This window comes from Salmo trutta, chromosome 15, assembly GCF_901001165.1.
Source record: "Salmo trutta chromosome 15, fSalTru1.1, whole genome shotgun sequence".
NCBI classification, from domain to species: Eukaryota; Metazoa; Chordata; class Actinopteri; order Salmoniformes; family Salmonidae; genus Salmo; species Salmo trutta.
In genome coordinates this window covers 4,616,732-4,640,671 of record NC_042971.1, presented here as the reverse complement: position 1 = coordinate 4,640,671, position 23,940 = coordinate 4,616,732, and the positions used below count along the sequence as shown (strand labels likewise).

At 39.9% G+C, this 23,940-nt stretch overlaps 1 protein-coding gene across 1 annotated transcript in view; it reads left to right on the top strand.

Moving 5' to 3' along the window:
* Positions 1 to 23,940, top strand: part of LOC115149589 (gastrula zinc finger protein XlCGF17.1-like) — a 35,537-nt gene that overhangs the window by 6,869 nt on the left and 4,728 nt on the right. The window contains exons 4-5 of the mRNA XM_029692544.1: positions 837 to 896; positions 2,853 to 2,912. Coding sequence (XP_029548404.1) covers positions 837 to 896; positions 2,853 to 2,912 — 120 coding nt within the window. The remainder of the gene's footprint in view (positions 1 to 836; positions 897 to 2,852; positions 2,913 to 23,940) is intronic.

The window sequence follows — 23,940 nt, the reverse complement described above, 5'->3', positions numbered from 1 at the left end:
GGAAGACGAGAGTTCTAGAAGCTAGTGAGTTTTAGGAAGACGAGAGTTCTAGAAGCTAGTGAGTTTTAGGAAGACGAGAGTTCTAGAAGCTGGTGAGTTTTAGGATTCTATAGTAAGAAGAGAAAAAGGAGAAAAAAATATTTCAATTGTATATTATTATTTAGAAACAAGTGTGTTTTTCTTGTTTTTAATTGTTGACAGGAGGTGAAACATTGTAGTTGATTATAATGTGAAATGGAAGTTGTTTTCTGTTGGTGGTGAGCAAACTTTTCCAACAAAAATATAGGATATATTTGTTGTCTTAAGGGGGAAGGTGTTACAGGCTTTGGATTTTCCATTTATGTTTGAGGTTGGACTTTAGCACGTCTAGCTCGTTAGCACGTCTAGCTCGTTAGCACGTCTAGCTCGTTAGCACTGTGAGGGAAATTTCTATTAAACCTTACTAATGCTGGTGCAGTAAAATATAATTGTTTAAGCCGAGGCATTGGGCTTGAGATTGGTAAAGAAACTAACTCCTATAACATAGAAAAGTGTGTTGATAGAGGCCTGTTCTAACTGTTCTGGGTGTGTAGAATGAACCCATGATGTTCTAACTGTTCTGGGTGTGTAGAATGAACCCATGATGTTCTAACTGTTCTGGGTGTGTAGAATGAACCCATGATGTTCTAACTGTTCTGGGTGTGTAGAATGAACCCATGATGCTCTAACTGTTCTGGGTGTGTAGAATGAACCCACGATGTTCTACCTGTTCTGGGTGTGTAGAATGAACCCATGATGTTCGGACTGTCAGCCAAGAATATGACAGAAACTGACTGGTTCCTCTTGATCCTCCACAGAGTAAAGGTTATATCCTGCACACCAGTAACACAGCTATTGTTCTGGAGCCTGTTTCTGGGGTAAGATTGTGGTGGAGAAATCAGAATTAGCTAAGTAACATAGATAATTAAGATGTCTTATCTGCAGAATATGCTGATATGAACTATTGACCTCTTGCTATTAGAATGTCTCCTTTCTGACTCTGGTGTTGGCAGCTGCACTTCCTCCCTCAAACGGGCCTCAGTCACCTTGGGTCCAGACAGGGGAGAAGTCAGGTTTATCGATCACATGTCCCTGTTGCTAGGCAGAATATCAGACATGTCTGTGTTAAGGACAACTTGGTTTCTGATTGTCTCAAGGGTGGGCAGTCAAAAAGATTTGTGTTTTGCGTTTAGTCAGTGCGTTGCCATGGATCACAATTTATTTTGACTGCATGTTTTTCCGTATTGGAGATGACTTTTGTTTGGGCTCGTTCCAAGGGGACGAGAGTTCTAGAAGCTAGTGAGTTTTAGGAAGACGAGTGTTCTAGAAGCTAGTGACTTTTAGGAAGACGAGTGTTCTAGAAGCTAGTGAGTTTTAGGAAGATGAGTGTTCTAGAAGCTAGTGAGTTTTAGGAAGACGGGAGTTCTAGAAGCTAGTGAGTTTTAGGAAGACGAGTGTTCTAGAAGCTAGTGAGTTTTAGGAAGACGGGAGTTCTAGAAGCTAGTGAGTTTTAGGAAGACGAGAGTTCTAGAAGCTAGTGAGTTTTAGGAAGACGAGAGTTCTAGAAGCTAGTGAGTTTTAGGAAGACGAGAGTTCTAGAATCTAGTGAGTTTTAGGAAGACGAGTGTTCTAGAATCTAGTGAGTTTTAGGAAGACGAGTGTTCTAGAATCTAGTGAGTTTTAGGAAGACGAGAGTTCTAGAAGCTAGTGAGTTTTAGGAAGACGAGAGTTCTAGAAGCTAGTGAGTTTTAGGAAGACTAGAGTTCTAGAAGCTAGTGAGTTTTAGGAAGACGAGAGTTCTAGAAGCTAGTGAGTTTTAGGAAGACGAGAGTTCTAGAAGCTAGTGAGTTTTAGGAAGACGAGAGTTCTAGAAGCTAGTGAGTTTTAGGAAGACGAGAGTTCTAGAAGCTAGTGAGTTTTAGGAAGACGAGAGTTCTAGAAGCTAGTGAGTTTTAGGAAGACGAGAGTTCTAGAAGCTAGTGAGTTTTAGGAAGACGAGAGTTCTAGAAGCTGGTTGAGTTTTAGGATTCTATAGTAAGAAGAGAAAAAGGAGAAAAAAATATTTCAATTGTATATTATTATTTAGAAACAAGTGTGTTTTTCTTGTTTTTAATTGTTGACAGGAGGTGAAACATTGTAGTTGATTATAATGTGAAATGGAAGTTGTTTTCTGTTGGTGGTGAGCAAACTTTTCCAACAAAAATATAGGATATATTGGTTGTCTTAAGGGGGAAGGTGTTACAGGCTTTGGATTTTCCATTTATGTTTGAGGTTGGACTTTAGCACATCTAGCTCGTTAGCACGTCTAGCTCGTTAGCACGTCTAGCTCGTTAGCACTGTGAGGGAAATTTCTATTAAACCTTACTAATGCTGGTGCAGTAAAATATAATTGTTTAAGCCGAGGCATTGGGCTTGAGATTGGTAAAGAACCTAACTCCTATAACATAGAAAAGTGTGTTGATAGAGGCCTGTTCTAACTGTTCTGGGTGTGTAGAATGAACCCATGATGTTCTAACTGTTCTGGGTGTGTAGAATGAACCCATGATGTTCTAACTGTTCTGGGTGTGTAGAATGAACCCATGATGTTCTACCTGTTCTGGGTGTGTAGAATGAACCCATGATGTTCTACCTGTTCTGGGCGTGTAGAATGAACCCATGATGTTCTAACTGTTCTGGGTGTGTAGAATGAACCCATGATGTTCTAACTGTTCTGGGTGTGTAGAATGAACCCACGATGTTCTACCTGTTCTGGGTGTGTAGAATGAACCCATGATGTTCGGACTGTCAGCCAAGAATATGACAGAAACTGACTGGTTCCTCTTGATCCTCCACAGAGTAAAGGTTATATCCTGCACACCAGTAACACAGCTATTGTTCTGGAGCCTGTTTCTGGGGTAAGATTGTGGTGGAGAAATCAGAATTAGCTAAGTAACATAGATAATTAAGATGTCTTATCTGCAGAATATGCTGATATGAACTATTGACCTCTTGCTATTAGAATGTCTCCTTTCTGACTCTGGTGTTGGCAGCTGCACTTCCTCCCTCAAACGGGCCTCAGTCACCTTGGGTCCAGACAGGGGAGAAGTCAGGTTTATCGATCACATGTCCCTGTTGCTAGGCAGAATATCAGACATGTCTGTGTTAAGGACAACTTGGTTTCTGATTGTCTCAAGGGTGGGCAGTCAAAAAGATTTGTGTTTTGCGTTTAGTCAGTGCGTTGCCATGGATCACAATTTATTTTGACTGCATGTTTTTCCGTATTGGAGATGACTTTTGTTTGGGCTCGTTCCAAGGGGACGAGAGTTCTAGAAGCTAGTGAGTTTTAGGAAGACGAGTGTTCTAGAAGCTAGTGACTTTTAGGAAGACGAGTGTTCTAGAAGCTAGTGAGTTTTAGGAAGACGAGTGTTCTAGAAGCTAGTGAGTTTTAGGAAGACGGGAGTTCTAGAAGCTAGTGAGTTTTAGGAAGACGAGTGTTCTAGAAGCTAGTGAGTTTTAGGAAGACGGGAGTTCTAGAAGCTAGTGAGTTTTAGGAAGACGAGAGTTCTAGAAGCTAGTGAGTTTTAGGAAGACGAGAGTTCTAGAAGCTAGTGAGTTTTAGGAAGACGAGAGTTCTAGAAGCTAGTGAGTTTTAGGAAGGATTCTATGGAAAGAAAAAGGACAAAAGATACTATTGTATATTATTATTTAGAAATACGTGTTTTTTTCTTGTTTTTAATTGTTGACAGCCAGTAGACACCATGTTTATATTGGTGAAGGTGAATCATTGTAGTTGATTATAATGTGAAATGGAAGTTGTTTTCTGTTGGTGGTGAGCAAACTTTTCCAACAAAAATATAGGATATATATGTTGTCTTAAAGTGTTACGGGCTTTGGTTTTTCCATTTATGTTTTGAGGTTGGACTTTAGCACGTCTAGCTCGTTAGCACGTCTAGCTCATTAGCTCGTCTAGCTCGTTAGCACGTCTAGCTCGTAAGCACGTCTAGCTCGTTAGCACGTCTAGCTCGTTAGCTCGTTAGCACGTCTAGCTCGTTAGCACGTCTAGCTCGTTAGCCCGTCTAGCTCGTTAGCCCGTCTAGCTCGTTAGCTCGTTAGCCCGTCTAGCTCGTTAGCGCGTCTAGCTCATTAGCACGTCTAGCTCGTTAGCACGTTAGCCCGTCTAGCTCGTTAGCGCGTCTAGCTCGTTAGCACGTCTAGCTCGTTAGCACGTCTAGCTCGTTAGCACGTCTAGCTCTTTAGCGCGTCTAGCTCGTTGGGTGGGTGTCTTTTAGGTCCCAGTTGTTGTTACTAGTCAACTTTCAGTGGACACTGAGAGCAAAACTGCAAGATTATGTTATAATACTTTTATTGCATCAAATGGTTGTTTTATGCAACAGAATAGAGGGTTCTTAGAACTATTGTGTCTGTGTGTTCTACTGAGGATGGGCCTCTGGGAGAAAACACTGACAGGAGATTTACAATGTATTTTGGGTGATAAAACCTAAAGAGACTGCATTCCAGAGCATGAGTTAATGTTTCTGTTCTATATGGTACCAGGGAGAGATGACCTCAGGGCCAGACCCTGGTCTCTACACAAAGAGTACTGTTTTTACAGCAGATACTGTCTGCTGAGAATTATAAGTGTCTTTCATACAAATCTTAACCTTGTGACCCGTTCTATACATCTATTGTTCGTCATGTAAATTGAAAGGGGTGTATCTTGGCTGTAAAATACCTTTGTACTTTTGTCTCGGGGCTCTCAACGAATCATCTTGGGGTGATTCATCTCTCAACAAATCATCTGGGGGTGATTCATCTCTCAACGAATCATCTGGGGGTGATTCATCTCTCAATGAATCATCTGGGGGTGATTCATCTCTCAACGAATCATCTGGGGGTGATTCATCTCTCAATGAATCATCTGGGGGTGATTCATCTCTCAATGAATCATCTGGGGGTGATTCATCTCTCAATGAATCATCTGGGGGTGATTTGTCGACCAGCCATCATTATCGTAGGGCACTCAATTGATTGACTTTATTTGTGTGTTGTATTGACCTGCTCCCTTATAAGTGAATAAAGATTTAGTTTAAGAATAACTCTGACTTGTGTGATAAGTTTGTCTCATTTGATATTAAAGAAATTAACCACCACATTTGGCGATGGGGATGTGAATCTTCACTTGGTGACCGCTCCTGACGACCTCGGTAAATGGTGCACCAGGGATCCCTCTAACTTGGGATCTCAGGGAAACCACACTGCGGGAACGGAGCAGATGGACCCACCTTTGATCTGAGAGGCAGTGAGCCGAGTGGATACCACATCTCCAACGTAGTTTAAAAAGGAAGAGGTGAGCGAAAGACGCAAAGTGGAGTTTTTAGAAAATCCTCGCAGGCTCTGAGTGTGTATTCCTGTGTGGAGGTGTAAACAGGGCCCAGTCAGGAGGCTCTGAGTGTGTGTTCCTGTGTGGAGGTGTAAACAGGGCCCAGTCAGTAGGCTCTGAGTGTGTATTCCTGTGTGGAGGTGGAAACAGGGCCCAGTCAGTAGAATCTGAGGCTGAGTCAGCTATCTGTGTGAACTGGATGAAAACTAGAATCTGTGTTTACTAGTTAAGACCATTTATGATATAGTATAAGATAGTAAGGTGCACCTGTAATTGTTTTAAACCTGTAATTGTTTTAAACCTGGACCCCATTTTAGAAGTATTGAAAGATGTAAATGTATTTGATTCATTATCCTAGGAACAACTATGAGATACAAATTAGAAAATATTCCTGCAGGTTAAAATATTGTTGAAAAACAACTAATTGATTAGGTATGTTTGGGAATAGCATTGTGTGACTGATGAGAGTTGTGTGACTGTGATATGAGAGTTGTGTGACTGTGATATGAGAGTTGTGTGACTGTGATATGGGAGTTGTGTGACTGTGATATGAGAGTTGTGTGACTGTGATATGAGAGTTGTGTGACTGTGATATGAGAGTTGTGTGACTGTGATATGAGTCTTAATCTGTCTTCTGGATAATAACATATAGAAATATGCTGAATCAGATGATTGTAATGTGGATAATAAGCGGGATGATATTTTAGAAAGCAGCAGAAGGTCTATAGTTCCTGGGAGGCTTGATTTTGCCGTGGTCTCTGGGAGGTTAGAGAACCGATGAGGATCCCATGGTCATTGTCCGGGAAACAAAAGTTTATTTTTTGTTCTGCTGGGAGGATGTTTGGAGAGCTGCTTCGTAGCTATGGAGAGTCCTTACGTTTTATATGGATTCTGTGAATATATGAAAATATGATGAATTTTATGTGTATAATGATTACTAGAGATTTGATAAAGTAATACTGGGAATATAATTAGATACAATTTAAACAACCCATATGTAGACGAACGTAGGTTTTGAGTTGGTATCTTATAAAGATGAGGTTTAAGCATTATTAAACAGTCTACAAAGTCTGGGCAGTTGTCTCAGAAACTGATGGGAGTGTGTCCATTTTAGGTTAAGTTACCCTAACGATGTAACTATAAAACGCGTATTGGACTTTTTCCATCCAGGTACTACATTTGAAATAAACTGCCCTTAAGGCCTGGGGGGGGTCTTCCCAGTATGAGAGGAGTTGCTAGATTTATTGAATAAACCTTTTTCCATAAAGTTAGAGTGAACCAAGGTGGCTGACTAGCTGTTGATGTTGAAGAAGCGTCCCGTCCACTAGATTATACGTCACACTGGCAGAATCACCTGAAAGACGCACATCGCCATCTGCTGACTGGAGTTAGTATCGCAGTTGAGAAAATACTTTCAGACAAAAAGCTAAAAAGCGACTGCCCCTAAAAACCAACGACTCCCTTTGAAAACGGGCGATGTGGCATCAGAAACATTTATTATAGTGTAAAAATGTACTACAAAGTGTAGCTAATTATAATAACTTTGGTCATACCCAGTCAGCACGTGACGTCCATGGACATTGAATTATGGGCGATATCAGGTCTGTGTGTTGTGGCCGCTATTTTGCCCTAAAATAGTCATCCCAAATTGGGCTGTGTATAACTATGTAAATGTCTCTCGGACAAGGTGACTTTTATCAATATACACGCTAAAAAGTAAAGGTTCCTGGAGTATCCTTTAGGGGTTCTTCAAATTGAAACTGTGGGGGAACCCCTAAAAGTTATTTGAAGAACATTTTGTGGGAACCCCTAATATTGGTTCCTCAAAGAACCTTTTGGGATTAATTTTTTTTAACTCCCTGTCCACCCTCCCTGCATTATTAAAACGTATTTTAATAATAACAATATTGACAATATTGATTTAAATAATTCATTGTTTATTTAGTGGCACCACAAATGTGAATTAATATTTACAAAACAATTTACCAAACAAAACACATTACCAAATTGCAACATTCCTGCAGACATGTCAGACCATAATAAATAATACATTTACTTTGTATAGTGCTTTTCATGACATTTAAAAACAAATAATGATGTACAATAAAAACAACATTAAAAATGAATCATAGGTAAACAAACAATATTGTAGACTTGATGCTAAATACAGATGTTTCAGCTTTAGTGTGTTTATCGTATCCACTTAGTTATGTTAGGAAGTTTTCCATCTTTATGACCGGCCCTGGTAACTTCACCCCAACTTCTCTGATCCCCAGAACACAGTCAACAAAAGTAAGAAAAGATTAATACACAAACAATTAACAAAGAACAGAACAAATGTATAGCTGTAGTTTTATATAAGCATGCACACTTATGTTTATGAAGAAACAGATGATTGGTGCATAGACATACCTTGTCACGGACATAAAGGCCACTCGGGTCCTCATTGAAGAGGTTGGGCAAGAGCAGAATCGCTGCTGTGGTCTCCAGTCCTAGTAAAGTAAAGCAATGATCTTACTACACTTGCTAATTTCATTACAAAATACATTAGAGAAAGGGAAGGAATAAGAGCAAATCCCTCTTCTGTATTGTCCTTCAGGGACTGTCAAAATAGCAGGATGATGTCCTCACCCCTGCCTCGCCTCTCTACCTCTGATAGTCCTTGAATTATCTTTGTGTCTATATCCATTCCATGGACTTGATTCATTTCTGAGAAGATCTGAAAATATCATTTCCACACATTTGTATGCTAATGGATTTCAGTTTGTATTGACTGCTATGTAGGTTAAATGTACACTTCAAATGCAGCTGTCCTACAACATATCTGTACCTTCTTCTTGATCCCAATTGCATTGTGTCCATGTTCTGTCCTATAAGAATTTCAAAGGAAGAGTAAATGTGTCAAAGAATAGTCTTACAAGCATTAATTAAAACATATATACATATATTAAATAAATATTGAAAGATAAATGGCATCGACATACAATGTAATGTAAAATAGAATAACATATTGGAGAAAGCACTAGCCAATACAGTACTGCCATACAGTAACAGTACTCTCATACAGGCCTAATATCACATTTCAAGATATCTTTGTACACAAATTGTTCAATATTTTATCAGGCTGACTTGAAAGATTTATACGCAACATTTTACTGCGTGGCAATACTGTGTTTGGATTCTGAAGGGCATTTATACAAAAGAGGTAGTCTAGACACTGTATTAATACCATTATGCATTTGAATCCCATCTACAGCTACCATCTAAGATATTAATTTCCCTCCACAAGGGGGCGGACATGTAACGTTTCCAAAATGGGATAGTATTGTCCATGTAACGTTTCCTAAATGGGATAGTATTGTCCATGTAACGTTTCCTAAATGGGATAGCATTGTACATGTAACGTCTCCAAAATGGGATAGTATTGTACATGTAACGTTATGCCCCCTTGTGAGTTAATAGTATTGCATGCTGTAGCAGGCTTGTCACCATCATTTTCAGTTGTAATTGCGAAGTTCCCGGAAGAAGTCCAGCAACAACGGAGGTTCCTCTATGAACCCACCTTCTAACAAGTTCTTTGAAGAACCTTTTGGGGCTGTTTTTCATTGACCAAGAACCCTACGGTTCTTAGGGGATCTGAGAACAACTCCAGTTGAACCCTTCATTTTTAGAGTGTAGTCGGCTCTATTTACTCTCAGATTCAAACATGATGATTAGCATCAACGATCAAGTCAGCTGCTGCTGCTCCAATACAGTATGAGGTGAGACGGTGAACTGATGTTGAACTGGGCTGTCAGCTGCTGCTGCTCCAATACAGTATGAGGTGAGAATGTGAACTGATGTTGAACTGGGCAGTCAGCTGCTGCTGCTCCAATACAGTATGAGGTGAGACGGTGAACTGATGTTGAACTGGGCAGTCAGCTGCTGCTGCTCCAATACAGTATGAGGTGAGACGGTGAACCGATGTTGAATCATAATGATTAAGTTAATTAAAATGAATTAGTGAAACTGTTAAAAAATAGTATATGTCATATTAAATATATTACTGTATTGTTATCATATAGAAACATCATGGAATATTGTACATCATATTAAATATATTACTGTATTGTTATCATATAGAAACATCATGGAATATTGTACATCATATTAGCATCAACATACATTATTGTTTCATTCAATTTCACATAATAAGGATATTTCATATTTTCAAGTTCAGAAGTCAGAACCCATCACCTGCTATGTAAAAGAGACAGAAGAATGCACAATGGTCAATGCTATCTGGGATCCTTGGGACATCTCTACCCTAAACCCTAACCTTAACCCCTAACCTTAACCATTTTAAATGTCAACTTCAAAGGGCTAGGGACGTCCCAAGGATGTATCTCTACCTGAAAATACATTATCTAAGTGATTGATAGTTGGTATTCAGCAGTCATAAAGCCTTATTTACTTTAATTAACTACTAAAATAGTGATTTTGTCAGACAGCATAGACAGCAGCTCTACACTTAATGGAGTGACTGATCCATTCATCCTTCCATCCCTCCTCAGCCTTCCTCTCCTCTGAAGACCCAGTGAGGGTGGAGCTCAGTCAGAGAGCTGTTGAGGGACTGGTTAGGAAGAACACTTCTACAGCCAGAGAGGTGAGAGGTCACACATGGTTTAGATGGTAAATATTTATGTCCCCTTAGCGGTTCATCACGTCAGCAAAAGGGAATATGTTCCATCATCTATGTTTATTTACATTAGTGTAACCGATGTGAAATGGCTAGTTAGTTAGCGGTGGTGCGCGCTAATAGCGTTTCAATCGGTGACATCACTCGCTCTGAGACTTGAAGCAGGGTTTCCCCTTGCGTTGCAAGGGCCGCGGCTTTTGTGGCGCGATGGGTAACGATGCTTCGGTGGGTGTCAGTTGTTGATGTGTGCAAGGGTCCCTGGTTCGAGCCAGGGTTGAGGCGAAGAGAGGGACGGAACCTACACTGTTACATTAGTGCAAATTGTCCACTGATATTGGTGTAATTTCTCACCCCTTTTGGCTCTATGAAAGTTAATTTCCCTTCAGGCACACACATTTGTTCTTTGATATTATGAAGGTCATTTGTGTCAAATGTTCTTTTCCCCACTCATTCTGATGCATATTCGGTGGCCTATGTCAAAGGCCCATCCTGGTAGATCTGAACCTAATGCAGGTTGGTGTGATCAGATGACAGAAGTCACATTTAGATGCCAGGTGTAACTGAGGCCATAGATGCTCCATATCCATTACTTTGAGTGTTTTATATAATATGACTAAATGTGTTTCTGTGTTGCAGGGGCAGTCAATAAATGGAACAGCAAGGCCACAGAACATGACATAAGCAGAGCTGTGGGAGACCACCTCAAGCCCCTGGTAGAGCCGGGGGTGGTGTTTACCACTCCACCACGCCTTCAGCAGGCTGGAAAAGTGGGATTGATACTGTTTTTCATACTAAAAATATTTAGTACACAAACATAAGAGGATAAAAAACAGAAGAATAACAACTGAAAGACTAATGAGCATTGTAAGGAAACGCCATTGATTAAAATATCAACAATATGATGCTATATCCAACCCACAATATAACTTGTTTTTTAGGAGGGTCTCTGAAAGACACTATGGGGGTGTCCACTGAAAGTTGACTAGTAACAACAACTGGGACCTAAAAGACACCCACCATGAGACCCACTAAATCTGCCCAAGAAGAGGAAAACAAAAGAAAAACCCACACCAAACTTAAAGACAGGAAGCATACCAAAAAGGTGGAGCAACTAAAGGTGTTGACTCTCCACATGTATCAAGACAACTGGAGCACTGGGCCAGACACTCTTAAATAGAACCTGGACCAGCTCAGGTGAAACACCTTCCCACTAACGAGATGGACAAGCCAGCACAGGTGTAACACATACTGACTAACGAGGTGACACCAATCAGTGCGTCCTACGTGCTAACGAGCTAGACGTGCTAACGAGCTAGAAGTGCTAACGAGCTAGACGTGCTAACGAGCTAGACGTGCTAACGAGCTAGACGTGCTAACGAGCTAGACGTGCTAAAGTCCAACCTCAAAACATAAATGGAAAAACCAAAGCCTGTTACACCTTCCCCCTTAAGACAACAAATATATCCTATATTTTTGTTGGACAAGTTTGCTCACCACCAACAGAAAACAACTTCCATTTCACATTATAATCAGCAACAATGCTTCACCTTCACAAATATAAACATGGTGTCTACTGGCTGTCAACAATTAAAAACAAGAAAAAAACACGTATTTCTAAATAATAATATACACAATCATATAATTCCTATAGAACCCCCCCCCCAGAAAATAAGCAATTTTTCCCACAAAACAAAACTTTTTGACTGCCAACCCTTGAGACAATCAGCAACCAAGTTGTCCTCACCACAGACATGTCTGATTTCAAGAGGAAACTCCTGCAATATCCGTAGTAACTTTCCACCTCACAGCTTCTAGAACTCTCGTCTTCCTAAAACTCACTAGCTTCTAGAACTCTCGTCTTCCTAAAACTCACTAGCTTCTAGAACTCTCGTCTTCCTAAAACTCACTAGCTTCTAGAACTCTCGTCTTCCTAAAACTCACTAGATTCTAGAACTCTCCTCTTCCTAAAACTCACTAGCTTCTAGAACACTCGTCTTCCTAAAACTCACTAGCTTCTAGAACTCTCCTCTTCCTAAAACTCACTAGCTTCTAGAACTCTCGTCTTCCTAAAACTCACTAGCTTCTAGAACTCTCGTCTTCCTAAAACTCACTAGCTTCTAGAACTCTCGTGTTCCAAAAACCCACTAGCTTCTAGAACTCTCGTCTTCCTAAAACTCACTAGCTTCTAGAACTCTTGTCCCCTTGGAACGAGCCCAAACAAAACTAATCTCCAATACGTGCAGTCAAAATAAATTGTGATCCACTGGCTAAACACAAAACACATCTTTTTGACTGCCCAGCCTTGAGACAATCAGAAACCAAGTTGTCCTTAACACGGACATGTCTGATTTCAAGAGGAAACTCCTGCAATATCCGTAGTAACTTTCCACCTCACTGCGGAGCTTCTCTCTCTTCTCAGGGTTCACTAGATAGGCATGTTGTTGGATCAGGGCCCAGTCCCCAATGTCATGCTCTAGTACATTTGGGTTGGCACATCTGAGAATTAACCCTGATATTATAAAAGCAGGGCAACAATGTCAATATAATTGTACCAAAAATTGTCAGTTGGTTACATAAATAATTATGATTACTTAATGTCACATGAAATGTAAATATGGAATATTTGGTTGCATAGTCTTATTTTCAAAGTCTTTTCAATTACATTTTGCTAGATGAGATTTCATTGACAAAACGACCAGAAAAGACATCTTCTCCACTTTCAACTACAACCGAAGATATATTGGACGTCAGGCATAGTCTTATTTTCAACAACATGTTGCTAGGTGGGATAGCCCCAATGTCAAAACACAGTTTTAATGTGTCCAAATCAATAACCAATATGCAAAAACAGTTTGTTATATATTGAAAACGTAAACATAAAATGTGCTATATACACAAACATCTGCCACAATAATCATATTACTTGGATTTTTTTTTAAACAAGCACCTTATAAAACTGCACAAGCAGCAATAAATCACTGATATCCATTAGGGGGGAAATCAGGTTGTACGTGCTGTTGAAACTAACACAACTAAAAAAATACATGGAAATGGGAGATATATTTTACCTCACTGGTTAGAGGACAACCTGCCGAAGACAGTCAGCTACATTTTGGAGTGATGCATTTAAACTTAGGGGTCACTAAACAAAGGAACGCAACACTTATTTGTCATCACTCATCGATATCATGTTGAAATCAATTGTGCGAGAGGAGGGAGATGAGGTTGCAAGTCCTGTTAAAACTAACAGCTCAAAAACCACACGGAATCTGGGAAGAATGTGTACATCCCTGGTTAGAGGACAATTTGTAGAAAACAGCCAGATACATTTTGATTCAAGTGCGTAACCAACGTGGTAAGTGTAACACAACTCTTTTTTTGTTAGTCACTTTTTGTTAAATCTCATAAATAGTAACTCTTCCATTTCAGAGCCTGGATTTTCCCCCTGAGGCTAATATCCATATCATGTTGAAATCAATAGAACAGGGGACAAACGTTTAGGGTTCTACATTGTGACATCATTAAAATACTCCTTCTACAATGTTAAAACATTCTACATTGTGACATCATTAAAATACTCCTTCTACAATGTTAAAACATTCTACATTGTGACATCATTAAAATACTCCTACTACAATGTTAAAACATTCTACATTGTGACATTATTTCATTGACATAATGCAACAACACCATGTATTTTCTGATGTTTGATCAGAGATCTTTTATCAGAGTATCTCTTGTCACATTGATCACAGCTCACAAGAGATTTCTCTCCTGTGTGTGTTCTCTGGTGCAGCTTCAAAGTCTGTGATGTTGAAAAGCTTTTCCCACAATCTGAACAATGGTGAAGCTTCTCTACTGTGTGTGTGTTCTCTCATGTACTATCAGGCTGCTTGACTGAGTAAAACTCTTCCCACATTGATTACAGCTATAAGATTTCTCTCCTGTATGTGTTCTCTGGTGTACAGTCAGATTGCCAGATGTAACAAAACACTTCCCACATTGATCACAGCTAAAAGGTTTCTCTCCAGTGTGTGTTCTCTGGTGCACTATCAGGCAGCTTGACAAAGTAAAACTCTTCCCACATTGATCACAGCCATAGGGTTTCTCCCCGGTGTGTATTCTCTGGTGTGATTTCAGGTTGCTTTGCTGAGAAAAACTCTTTCCACATTGATCACAACCATAAGGTTTCTCTCCAGTGTGTATTCTCTGGTGTGATTTCAGGTTGCTTTGCTGAGTAAAACTATTTCCACAGTGATCACAGCCAAAAGGTTTCTCTCCTGTGTGAATTCTTTGATGCATTTTAAGGTCTACTGAAGAGTTGAATCTCTTCCCACATTCAGAGCAGCAGTGAGATTTCCCTCCAGTGTGTATTCTCAGGTGAACTTTTAGTGAATCTGATCTTGAGAAACTCTTCCCACAGTCAGAGCAACAGTAAGGTTTCTCTCCCGTGTGATTTCTCAGGTGTATTTTAAGTTCTGATGAAGATTTGCAGCATTTCCCACAGTCAGAGCAGCAGTGAGATTTATCACCTGTGTGAATTCTCTGGTGTAGTTTTAGTGAGTCTGATCTTGAGAAACGTTTCCCACAGTCAGAGCAGTAGTATGGTTTCTCTCCTGTGTGAATTCTCAGGTGTATTTTAAGTTCTGATGAAGATTTGCAACGTTTCCCACAGTCAGAGCAGCAGTGAGATTTATCACCTGTGTGAATTCTCTGGTGTAGTTGTAGTGAATCTGATCTTGAGTAACTCTTCCCACAGTCAGAGCAGCAGTGAGTTCTCTTCCCTGTGGGTCTCTGCTGGTGTTTCTTGAGGTGTTCTAATGTGGAGATACTCTTCTCTGCCTCGTCAGCATCATGAGGCTCCCCAGAGGATCCAAGAAAGTCCCGTCTCTCTCCTGTGTGAACAACAAAGTCAGACAGATGGTTAAAGGCCCACAACAACAGAAATCCACAGTAAAAGGTGATGCCCTGAGCATACCCATTTAGTTGTACAACAATTGACGTCTGTTAAATTATTTGACAATTGTTTTTATTTAGTCAAGTGATATAGTTAATAGTCAACAATAGACATATTTTGTATTGTTTTCACATTAGTAGTAACATTGATGATTGTAGGCTAGAAATAAGATATTCATGTTGTTGAAACACTAAACAGTGTGCCAGACAACTTTTGGTCTCCAATATAGGCCCTTTTCTGTGTTTAATAAAATTGCGGCACGAGGGCGATGCCCACACAATCTGGTTGTAGAAACTCCTCCCTGCTAATGAGGAAACCGATAGTTATGGATGTAGTATATCTGGTAATGAGGAAACCACTAGTTATGGATGTAGTATATCTGGTAATGAGGAAACCACTAGATATGGATGTAGTATATCTGCTCAGTTGGTAGAGCATGGTGTTTGCAACACCAGCATGGTGTGTGCAACGCCAGGGTTGTGGGTTCGATTCCCACGGGGGGCCAGTACCAAAAAAATGCATGAAATGAAATGTATGCATTCACTACTGTAAGTCGCTCTGGATAAGAGTGTCTGCTAAATGACTAAAATGTAAATGTAAAATGTAGTATATCTGGTAATGAGGAAACCACTAGTTATGGATGTAGTATATCTGGTAATGAGGAAACCACTAGTTATGGATGTAGTATGTCTGGTAATGAGGAAACCACTAGTTACGGATGTAGTATATCTGGTAATGAGGAAACCACTAGTTATGGATGTAGTATATCTGGTAATGAGGAAACCACTAGTTATGGATGTAGTATATCTGGTAATGAGGAAACCACTAGTTATGGATGTACTATATCTGGTAATGAGGGAACCACTAGTTATGGATGTAGTATATCTGCCAGGAGCAAAAATGGTGAGCAAAGATTTTAGTTTCTTACAATGTATTCTGAATGTGAATGGGGTAAAACTCAGGGGAGTAACCTCCATTTCCAGGTTGCTAATGAGTGCATTTCACACTACTTTGGATTATAATTGTAAGGCTTGTTTGAATGTCCTGCTTAATATAATGTTTGTGTCATCATTGCAAATCAACTGCTTTATACTTCAACAAGTAAAATGCTCTCTGGCTTTTCCATCAGCCTTACAATGAGTGTTTGCCAAATTGGCCCATAACTTCACCTAACAACAACATAGACCTACTGTAGGACCCCTAACTTCACCTAACAACAAATATATCTATGTCGTGATGTTTGTCATTTGACTGGCATTCAGTTCCTGGATCAGCTGATGATAGTTGAACATGTGACTAGCTAAACAGCTACAGTATTAAGAATTATGTGTAATTATTGAAGAACCACATTAATGACAGTACCCATTTGGGTGTTGTCAATAAAGTTAACCTCTAGGGTAGGGGGCAGTATTTTCACGGCCGGATGAAAAACGTACCCAAATTAAACGGCCTACTACTCGGGCCCAGGAACTAGAATATGCATATTATTAGTAGATTTGGATAGAAAACACTCTGAAGTTTCTAAAACTGTTTGAATGATGTCTGTGAGTATAACATAACTCATATGGCAGGCAAAAACCTGAGAAAAATCTAACCAGGAAGTGAGAATTCTGGTGCTTGTAGTCCTTTCAAGTCATTGCCAATCGAACACACAGTGACTTAGGGTTCATTTTGCACTTCCTAAGGCTTCCACTAGATGTCAACAGTCTTTGGAAAGTTGTTTGAGGCGTCTATGATGAACAGAGAGCAAACAAGAAGGTGGGGAAGTTGGTGACCCAGGGAAGGACATCAGTTCATTGGCGCGCATTCACGTGAGAGGTAGCTGTGCTCCAAAACGTTTTTCAAGACAATGGAATCGTCCGGTTGGAATATTACAGAAGTTTCACGTTATAAAGGCCCTAAAGATTGATGCTATACAACGTTTGAACGAACGTAAATAGAACTTTTTTACTTTTCGTCGTGACATTTTCAGCGCGCATCCTACACTTGGAGTAGCTAACTGAATGCGCTAACAACAAGGAGCTATTTGAACATAAATGATGGACTTTATCGAACAAAGCAACATTTATTGTGGACCTGGGATTCCTGGAAGTGCCTTCTGATGAAGATCAAAGGTAAGTGAATATTTCTAATGCTATTTAATATTTTAGATGACTCCAAAATGGCGGGTATCTGTATTGCCTAGTGTATTTTTCTGAGCGCAGTACTCAGATTATTGCAGTGTGCTTTCCTCTTGAAGCTTATTTGAAATCTGTCACAGCGTTAGCATAAAGGAGATGTTCATCTATAATTCTTTGAATGACAGTTTAATATTTTATCAACGTTTATGACGAGTATTTTTGTAAATTGTTGTGCTGATTCACCGGCAGTATTGGAAGCAAAATATTTTCTGAACGTCGCGCGCCAATGTAAAATGGGGTTTATGGATATAAATATGAACTTGATCGAACAAAAAATGCATATATTGTGTAACATGATGTCCTAGGAGTGTCATCTGATGAAGATTGTCAAAGGTTAGTGCTTCATTTAGCTGTGTTTTGGGTATTTGTGATGCATCTAGTTGCTTGGAAAATGGCTGTGTGGTTATTTGTGTCTATGTACTCTCCTAACATAATCTAATGTTTGCTTTCGCTGTAAAGCCTTTTTGAAATCGGACAAAGTGGTTCGATTCAGGAGAAGTGTATCTATAAAATGGTGTAAAATAGTCCTATGTTTGAGAACTTTGAATTATGACATTTTGTGGTTTTGAATTTGGCGCTCTGATTTTTCACTGGCCGTTGAATAGTGTGAACCGTGGGTGGGACGATAGCGTCCCACCTCCAGAGGTTAAGGTGACTCTAGGTTAGAACCATTGGATTTAGCAAACTGAAATGATTTTGGATTTCTGTGCCCACGAAAACTGTTTTCCCAGAGTAACATAAAAAGCCACTTAATTTCAAAAAACAAAAAAACTGTCTGACAGCAAGATCCAGTATTTAACCTCTCTGGGGTATGTGGGACGAACTCGTCCCACCTACGTAACAGCTACTGAAATTCCAGTGGCGCGATTTTTGAATCGTTAGAAATACTATTACTTCAATTTCTCAAACATATGACTATTTTACAGCTATTTAAAGACAAGAATCTCGTTAATCTAACCCCACTGTCCGATTTCAAAAAGGCTTTACAACGAAAGCAAAACATTAGATTATGTCAGCAGAGTGCCCAGCCAGAAAAAATCAGACACCCATTTTTCAAGCTAGCATATCATGTCACATAAACCCAAACCACAGCTAAATGCAGCACTAACCTTTGATGATCTTCATCAGATGACACACCTAGGACATTGTGTTATACAATACATGCATGTCTGTTTAATCATGTTCATATTTATATCAAAAAACAGCTTTTTGCATTAGCATGTGACGTTCAGAAAAAGCATAACCCCCGCAAACTTCCGGGGAATTTACTAAGAGTTTGCTAAATTACTCACGATAAACGTTCACAAAAAGCATAACAATTATTTTAAGAATTATAGATACATTACTCCTCTATGCACTCGATATGTCCGATTTTAAAATAGCTTTTCGGATGAAGCACATTTTGCAATAATCTAAGTACATAGCCCGGCATTACAGGGCTAGCTATTTAGATACCCACCCAGGTCAGCCTCCACCAAAATCACATTTCCTATAAGAAAAATGTTCTTACCTTGCTTGTTCTTCATCAGAATACACTGCCAGGACTTCTACTTCAATAACAAATGTTGGTTTGGTCCCAAATAATCCATCGTTATATCCAAACAGCGACGTTTTGTTCGTGAGTTCTAGACACTATCAGAATGCTTCTTCACGGTCCCGCGTATGGCGCATTGGCGTGTCAAAAATGTCTAAATATTCCATTACCGTACTTCGAAGCATGTCAACCGCTGTTTAAAACCAATTTTTATGCCATTTAACTCGTAGATAAGTGATAATATTCCGACCGGGAGTATGCATTGAGCCTAAACAGCCGAATAAAATTTCTCCTCAGAAGCGACTCGTGCACGCGCCTCATTCAAAGGTCCTCGGAGCAGCCACTTACAAAAGGTGATAATGTGTTTCAGCCTGAGGCTCCCTCGTAAACCTTCAGTTATTTCCCGGGCTCTGAGAGCCTATCGGAGCCCTGGGAATTGTCACGTTACAGCTAAGATCCTTACTTTTCAATAAAAAGATGCACGACTCCTTGTCAGACAGGGTACTTCCTGCTTGAAACCTTGTCAGGTTTTTGCCTGCCATAGGAGTTCTGTTATACTCACAGACACCATTCAAACAGTTTTAGAAAATTCAGAGTGTTTTCTATCCAAACCTGAACAATAATATGCATATTCTAGCTTCTGAGTTGGTGTAGGAGGCAGTTAAAAATGGGAACATATTTTTTCCAAAATTCTCAATACTGCCCCCTAGCCCAGACAGGTTAAGCTGAAGTTCATCATATGACAAGCTTAACATTATGACTATAACTACTGTTCTCTGAAGGCGGGAAACAAGGTACAACATACTATTAAATCCACACGTTATGACTATAACTACTGTTCCCTGAAGGAGGGAAACTAGGTACAACATACTATTAAATACGCGCCCCGCCTTCAACAGGTGATGAGCGTGAGGGTGAGATTCATTCCGTTAATTTAATACAGCTATTCACCGACCCAGGAAAGGGCAGGGCCAAACAGGTGTTGTACCTCGTTTCCCTCCTTCAGGGAACAGTAATTATAGTCTTAAAGTCTCTTTTTAGTCGGTCAACTGTTTTTTAAAATTTTTATTTAACCTTTATTTAACCAGGTAGGCTAGTTGAGAACAAGTTCTCATTTGCAACTGCGACCTGACCAAGATAAAGCAAAGCACTTCGACACAAACAACAACACAGAGTTACACATGGAACAAACAAACATACAATCAATAATGCAGTAAAAAAATCTATATATAGCATGTGCAAATGAGGTAGGATAAGGGAGGTAAAGCAATAAATAGGCCATGGTGGCAAAGTAATTACAATATAGCAATTAAACACTGGAATGGTAGGATGTGCAGAAGATGAATGTGCAAGTTCAGATACTGGGGTGCAAAGGAGCAATCATTTGAGAAACCAACCATTAATCAACACACAATAGAATCCAAATTAATCAACACAATAGAATCCTCATTAATCAACACACAATAGAATCCTCATTAATCAACACACAATAGAATCCTCATTAATCAACACACAATAGAATCCTCATTAATCAACACACAATAGAATCCTCATTAATCTACATACAATAGAATCCTCATTAATCTACACACAATATAATCCTCATTAATCAACACACAATAGAATCCTCATTAATCTACACACAATAATGAAAAAGTGAAATCAGGTAAAAAAAACTAAAATACTTATTTACTTAGGTATTCAGACCCTTTGCTATGAGACTCGAAATTGCTTTCAGGTAAATCCTGTTTCCATTAATCATCCTTGAGATGTATCTACAACTTGTTCGGAGTCCACCTGTGGTAAATTCAATTGATTGGACATGATTTGGAAGGCACACACACACACCTGTCTATATATGGTCCCACAGTTGACAGTGCGTTTCAGAGCAAAAACCAAGCCATGAGGTCGAAGGAACTGTCCATAGAGCTCCAAGACAAGATTGTGTCGAGGCAAAGATCTGGGGAAGGGTACCAAAAAAAGTCTGTAGCATTGAAGGTCCCCAAGAACACAGTGACCTCCATCATTTTTAAATGGAATACTCTTCCTAGAACTGGTCACCCGGCCAAACTGAGCGAATGGGGGAAAAGGGCCTTGGTCAGGGAGGTGACCAAAAACCTGATGGTCACTCTGACAGAGCTCCAAAGTTCCTCTGTGGAGATAGGAGAACCTTCCAGAAGGACAAACATCTCTGCAGCACTCCACCAATCAGACCTTTATGGTAGAATGGCCAGATGGAAACCACTCCTCAGTAAAAGGAACATGACAGCCTGCTTGGAGTTTGACAAAAGGCACCTTAAGGACTCTAAGACCATGAGAAACAAGATTCTCTGGTCTGCTTGTTACGATTGCAAAGCTATACGATATTATAGAGAACAAGTTAATTATCTCACGTCTCTGAAAATATTTGTAATGTTGTGCTTCTTGTTCACAGAGGGTAATTAATGCCAATGTTCTTGTCTTTAAGATGTTAATACGAATTGAAAGGAGTTTCCAATATCCTAATTTCTTGAAGTATTTCTGGTGATAGCTTGTGATAATGACACACAAGCTAGGTCTATTTGAAACATTGCCATCCCATGGCAGCATTTACCAGCCACCAGATTCAGAAGCTTTAAAACCACAAAAATATTTAAAACCCAATTCTATTTTTGCCCAAAGTTAAGATACAAATTATTCAAACTGAACATAATTCATGCTGGTTATTATTTTAGCTATTTTAGTTTTGGAGTCAAAGATAGTTTTGGAATAGTTTTCATTTTTCAAACAGGTTTGTTGTTTTATTTCAGTTTACTAAATAGTTTCCCCTAATTACATTTTCTATAATAAGCATGGAGGTTTCCCCTATCAACCAGTCATAGGTACTGGCGACAAAGCGCCTCGTAACCTAGCTGGGAATGGGACAGACGGAACCCTTCTGTGGTAACAGACAGGGGCGATTTGTAATCAAATCTAATTCCCAGGAATGGGGTTCATATGAACCACAGAGACTGTGTGTGGGATAATAACATGGCCGTGTCCAACCCTGCTTGTTCCCTCCACTCCGCTACCAACCACCAATCTCCAACAGGGCCCTTAACCTGTATCACTAGACACCTCATAGTGAGCTACAGGTAGGAATCAGCAATGAATCCCAATAATGAGACACCTCTGGGGAGGGGTGTCAGCAACATTTAAAAAAAATATATATATATATATATATATAGTGTTTTATTACAACCATTTTTTACAAATCCGTCAAGACACCAACTTAGACTTTACCGTGAAATGCTTTACTTACAAGCCCTTAAACAACAGTGCAGTTCAAGAAGAAGAAAATATTTACCAAGTAGACTAAAATAAAAAGTAATAATAAAAAGTAACACAATGAGAATAACAATAACGAGGCTTTATACAGGGGGCACCAGTACCGGTACCGAGTCAGTGTGTGGGGGTACAGGCTAGTTGAGGTAATCTGTACATGAAGGTTGGGGTGTAGTGACTATGCATAGGTAACAAACAACCAGCGAGTAGCAGCAGTGCACAAAAGGGAGGGGGTGGGGTCAAATTACAAATCCGTCAAGACACCAATGTAAATTGTCTGGTGGCATTTTTATGAATTGTTCAGCAGTCTTATGGCTTGGGGGTAGAAGCTGTTGAGAAGGCTTTTGGTTCTAGACTTAGCTCTCCGGTACCGCTTGCCATGCGGTAGCAGAGAAAACAGTTTAAAACTTGGGTGACTGGAGTCTCTGACAATTGTATGGGCTCTCCTCTCTACTGGGCCGTACACACTACCCTCTGTAGCGCCTTACGGTCAGATGCTGAGCAGTTGCCATAACAGGCGGTGATGCAACCGGTCAGGATGCTCTCGATGGTGCAGCTGTATTACCTTTTGAGGATCTGGGGACCCATGCCAAATTTTTAATTTTTATAAAAAAACGACAGCCAAACAGTTCCGTCAGGACACTATACAAAACGGAAAACAACTACCTGAAAAACAGGCTGCCTAAGTATGGCTTCTAATCAGAGACAATATGATAGACAGCTGCCTCTGATTGGAAACTATACCCGGCCAAAACATAGAAATAGAAATCTAGAAAAACCCCACATAGAAACAGAAAACCCCAAACCACCCAAAACAACCACCTGTCACGCCCTGACCATAAAGGAAAAATGACCTCTTACCAGGGTCAGGACGTGACAGATATCAACATTATAGTTTTAACCATGTTTTGAGGATATACAGTGTTTGTTTATATTTACTGACAAACATTGGAGTAAAAAAAGCTTATATTTTGGGTTCTGATGGGGTACGACAGTTGAACTAAGCTCATGAGGCATTTATAAAGGATTTCTTCAAGAAACAGATGGGTACATATCATTAATGTATAAGTCCCAAAAATGGATGTAACAACTGCTGATTGTCCCTTTAAGAGAACATCTTGGGCTAATCGAATAGGAGATATTGAGGACTACAGTATTTCAGGCATTGTCATTGGATGCATTTGATCAATTGTTAACGTTTTGTTGATGGTCCACTCTTGATGTTCTACACGTTACAGTGTAGCTTCAGCCATTCCTACAGAACAACATTAAAGTGTAGAACCCCTTTACTGCATATTGGTTCAACGACTGCAGAGACGGTACTTACTGGTGTTAAACAGATCTCCAACCTCCTCTTCTTCCTCCAATGTGACAGTCATCTCCCCCTCCTCCTCTTTCACTCCATAAACTGCATCCTCCTCTTCCTCTTCTTCTTTCACAGTAACATCCTCCTCCTCTTTCACTCTGAACGCGTCTTCCTCTTCTTTCACTGAAACGTCTTTCTCTTCTTCTTTCACTGTAACAGCTTCACCCTCTACTTCTTGTTTTACTGTAGGAGGAGAGTAGCTTAGTGAACTCATGGTCGGAGATGTTAGCTAGCTAGCATTAGCGACTAGCCTAGTTCTAAGCTAACTTAGCAAACCAGCTAGCTGACAAACAACGTAAATATATAATTAAATGGGCCAACAAGTACATTTAACAGAAGTGTGTTTAATACACAGCGACTAATATACACCAAACCAGTGTAAAGAGCGTGAATGTTGTAGCTATGTTTGCTAGAAAGCGACCGAGGTGTCTGACTAGCTGTTGTTGTTGAAGGAGCGTCCGTCCACTAGATTATACGTCACACTGGCAGCATCGCCTGAACCTAAAAGACGCACATCGCCATCTGCTGACTGGAGGGCAACGCAG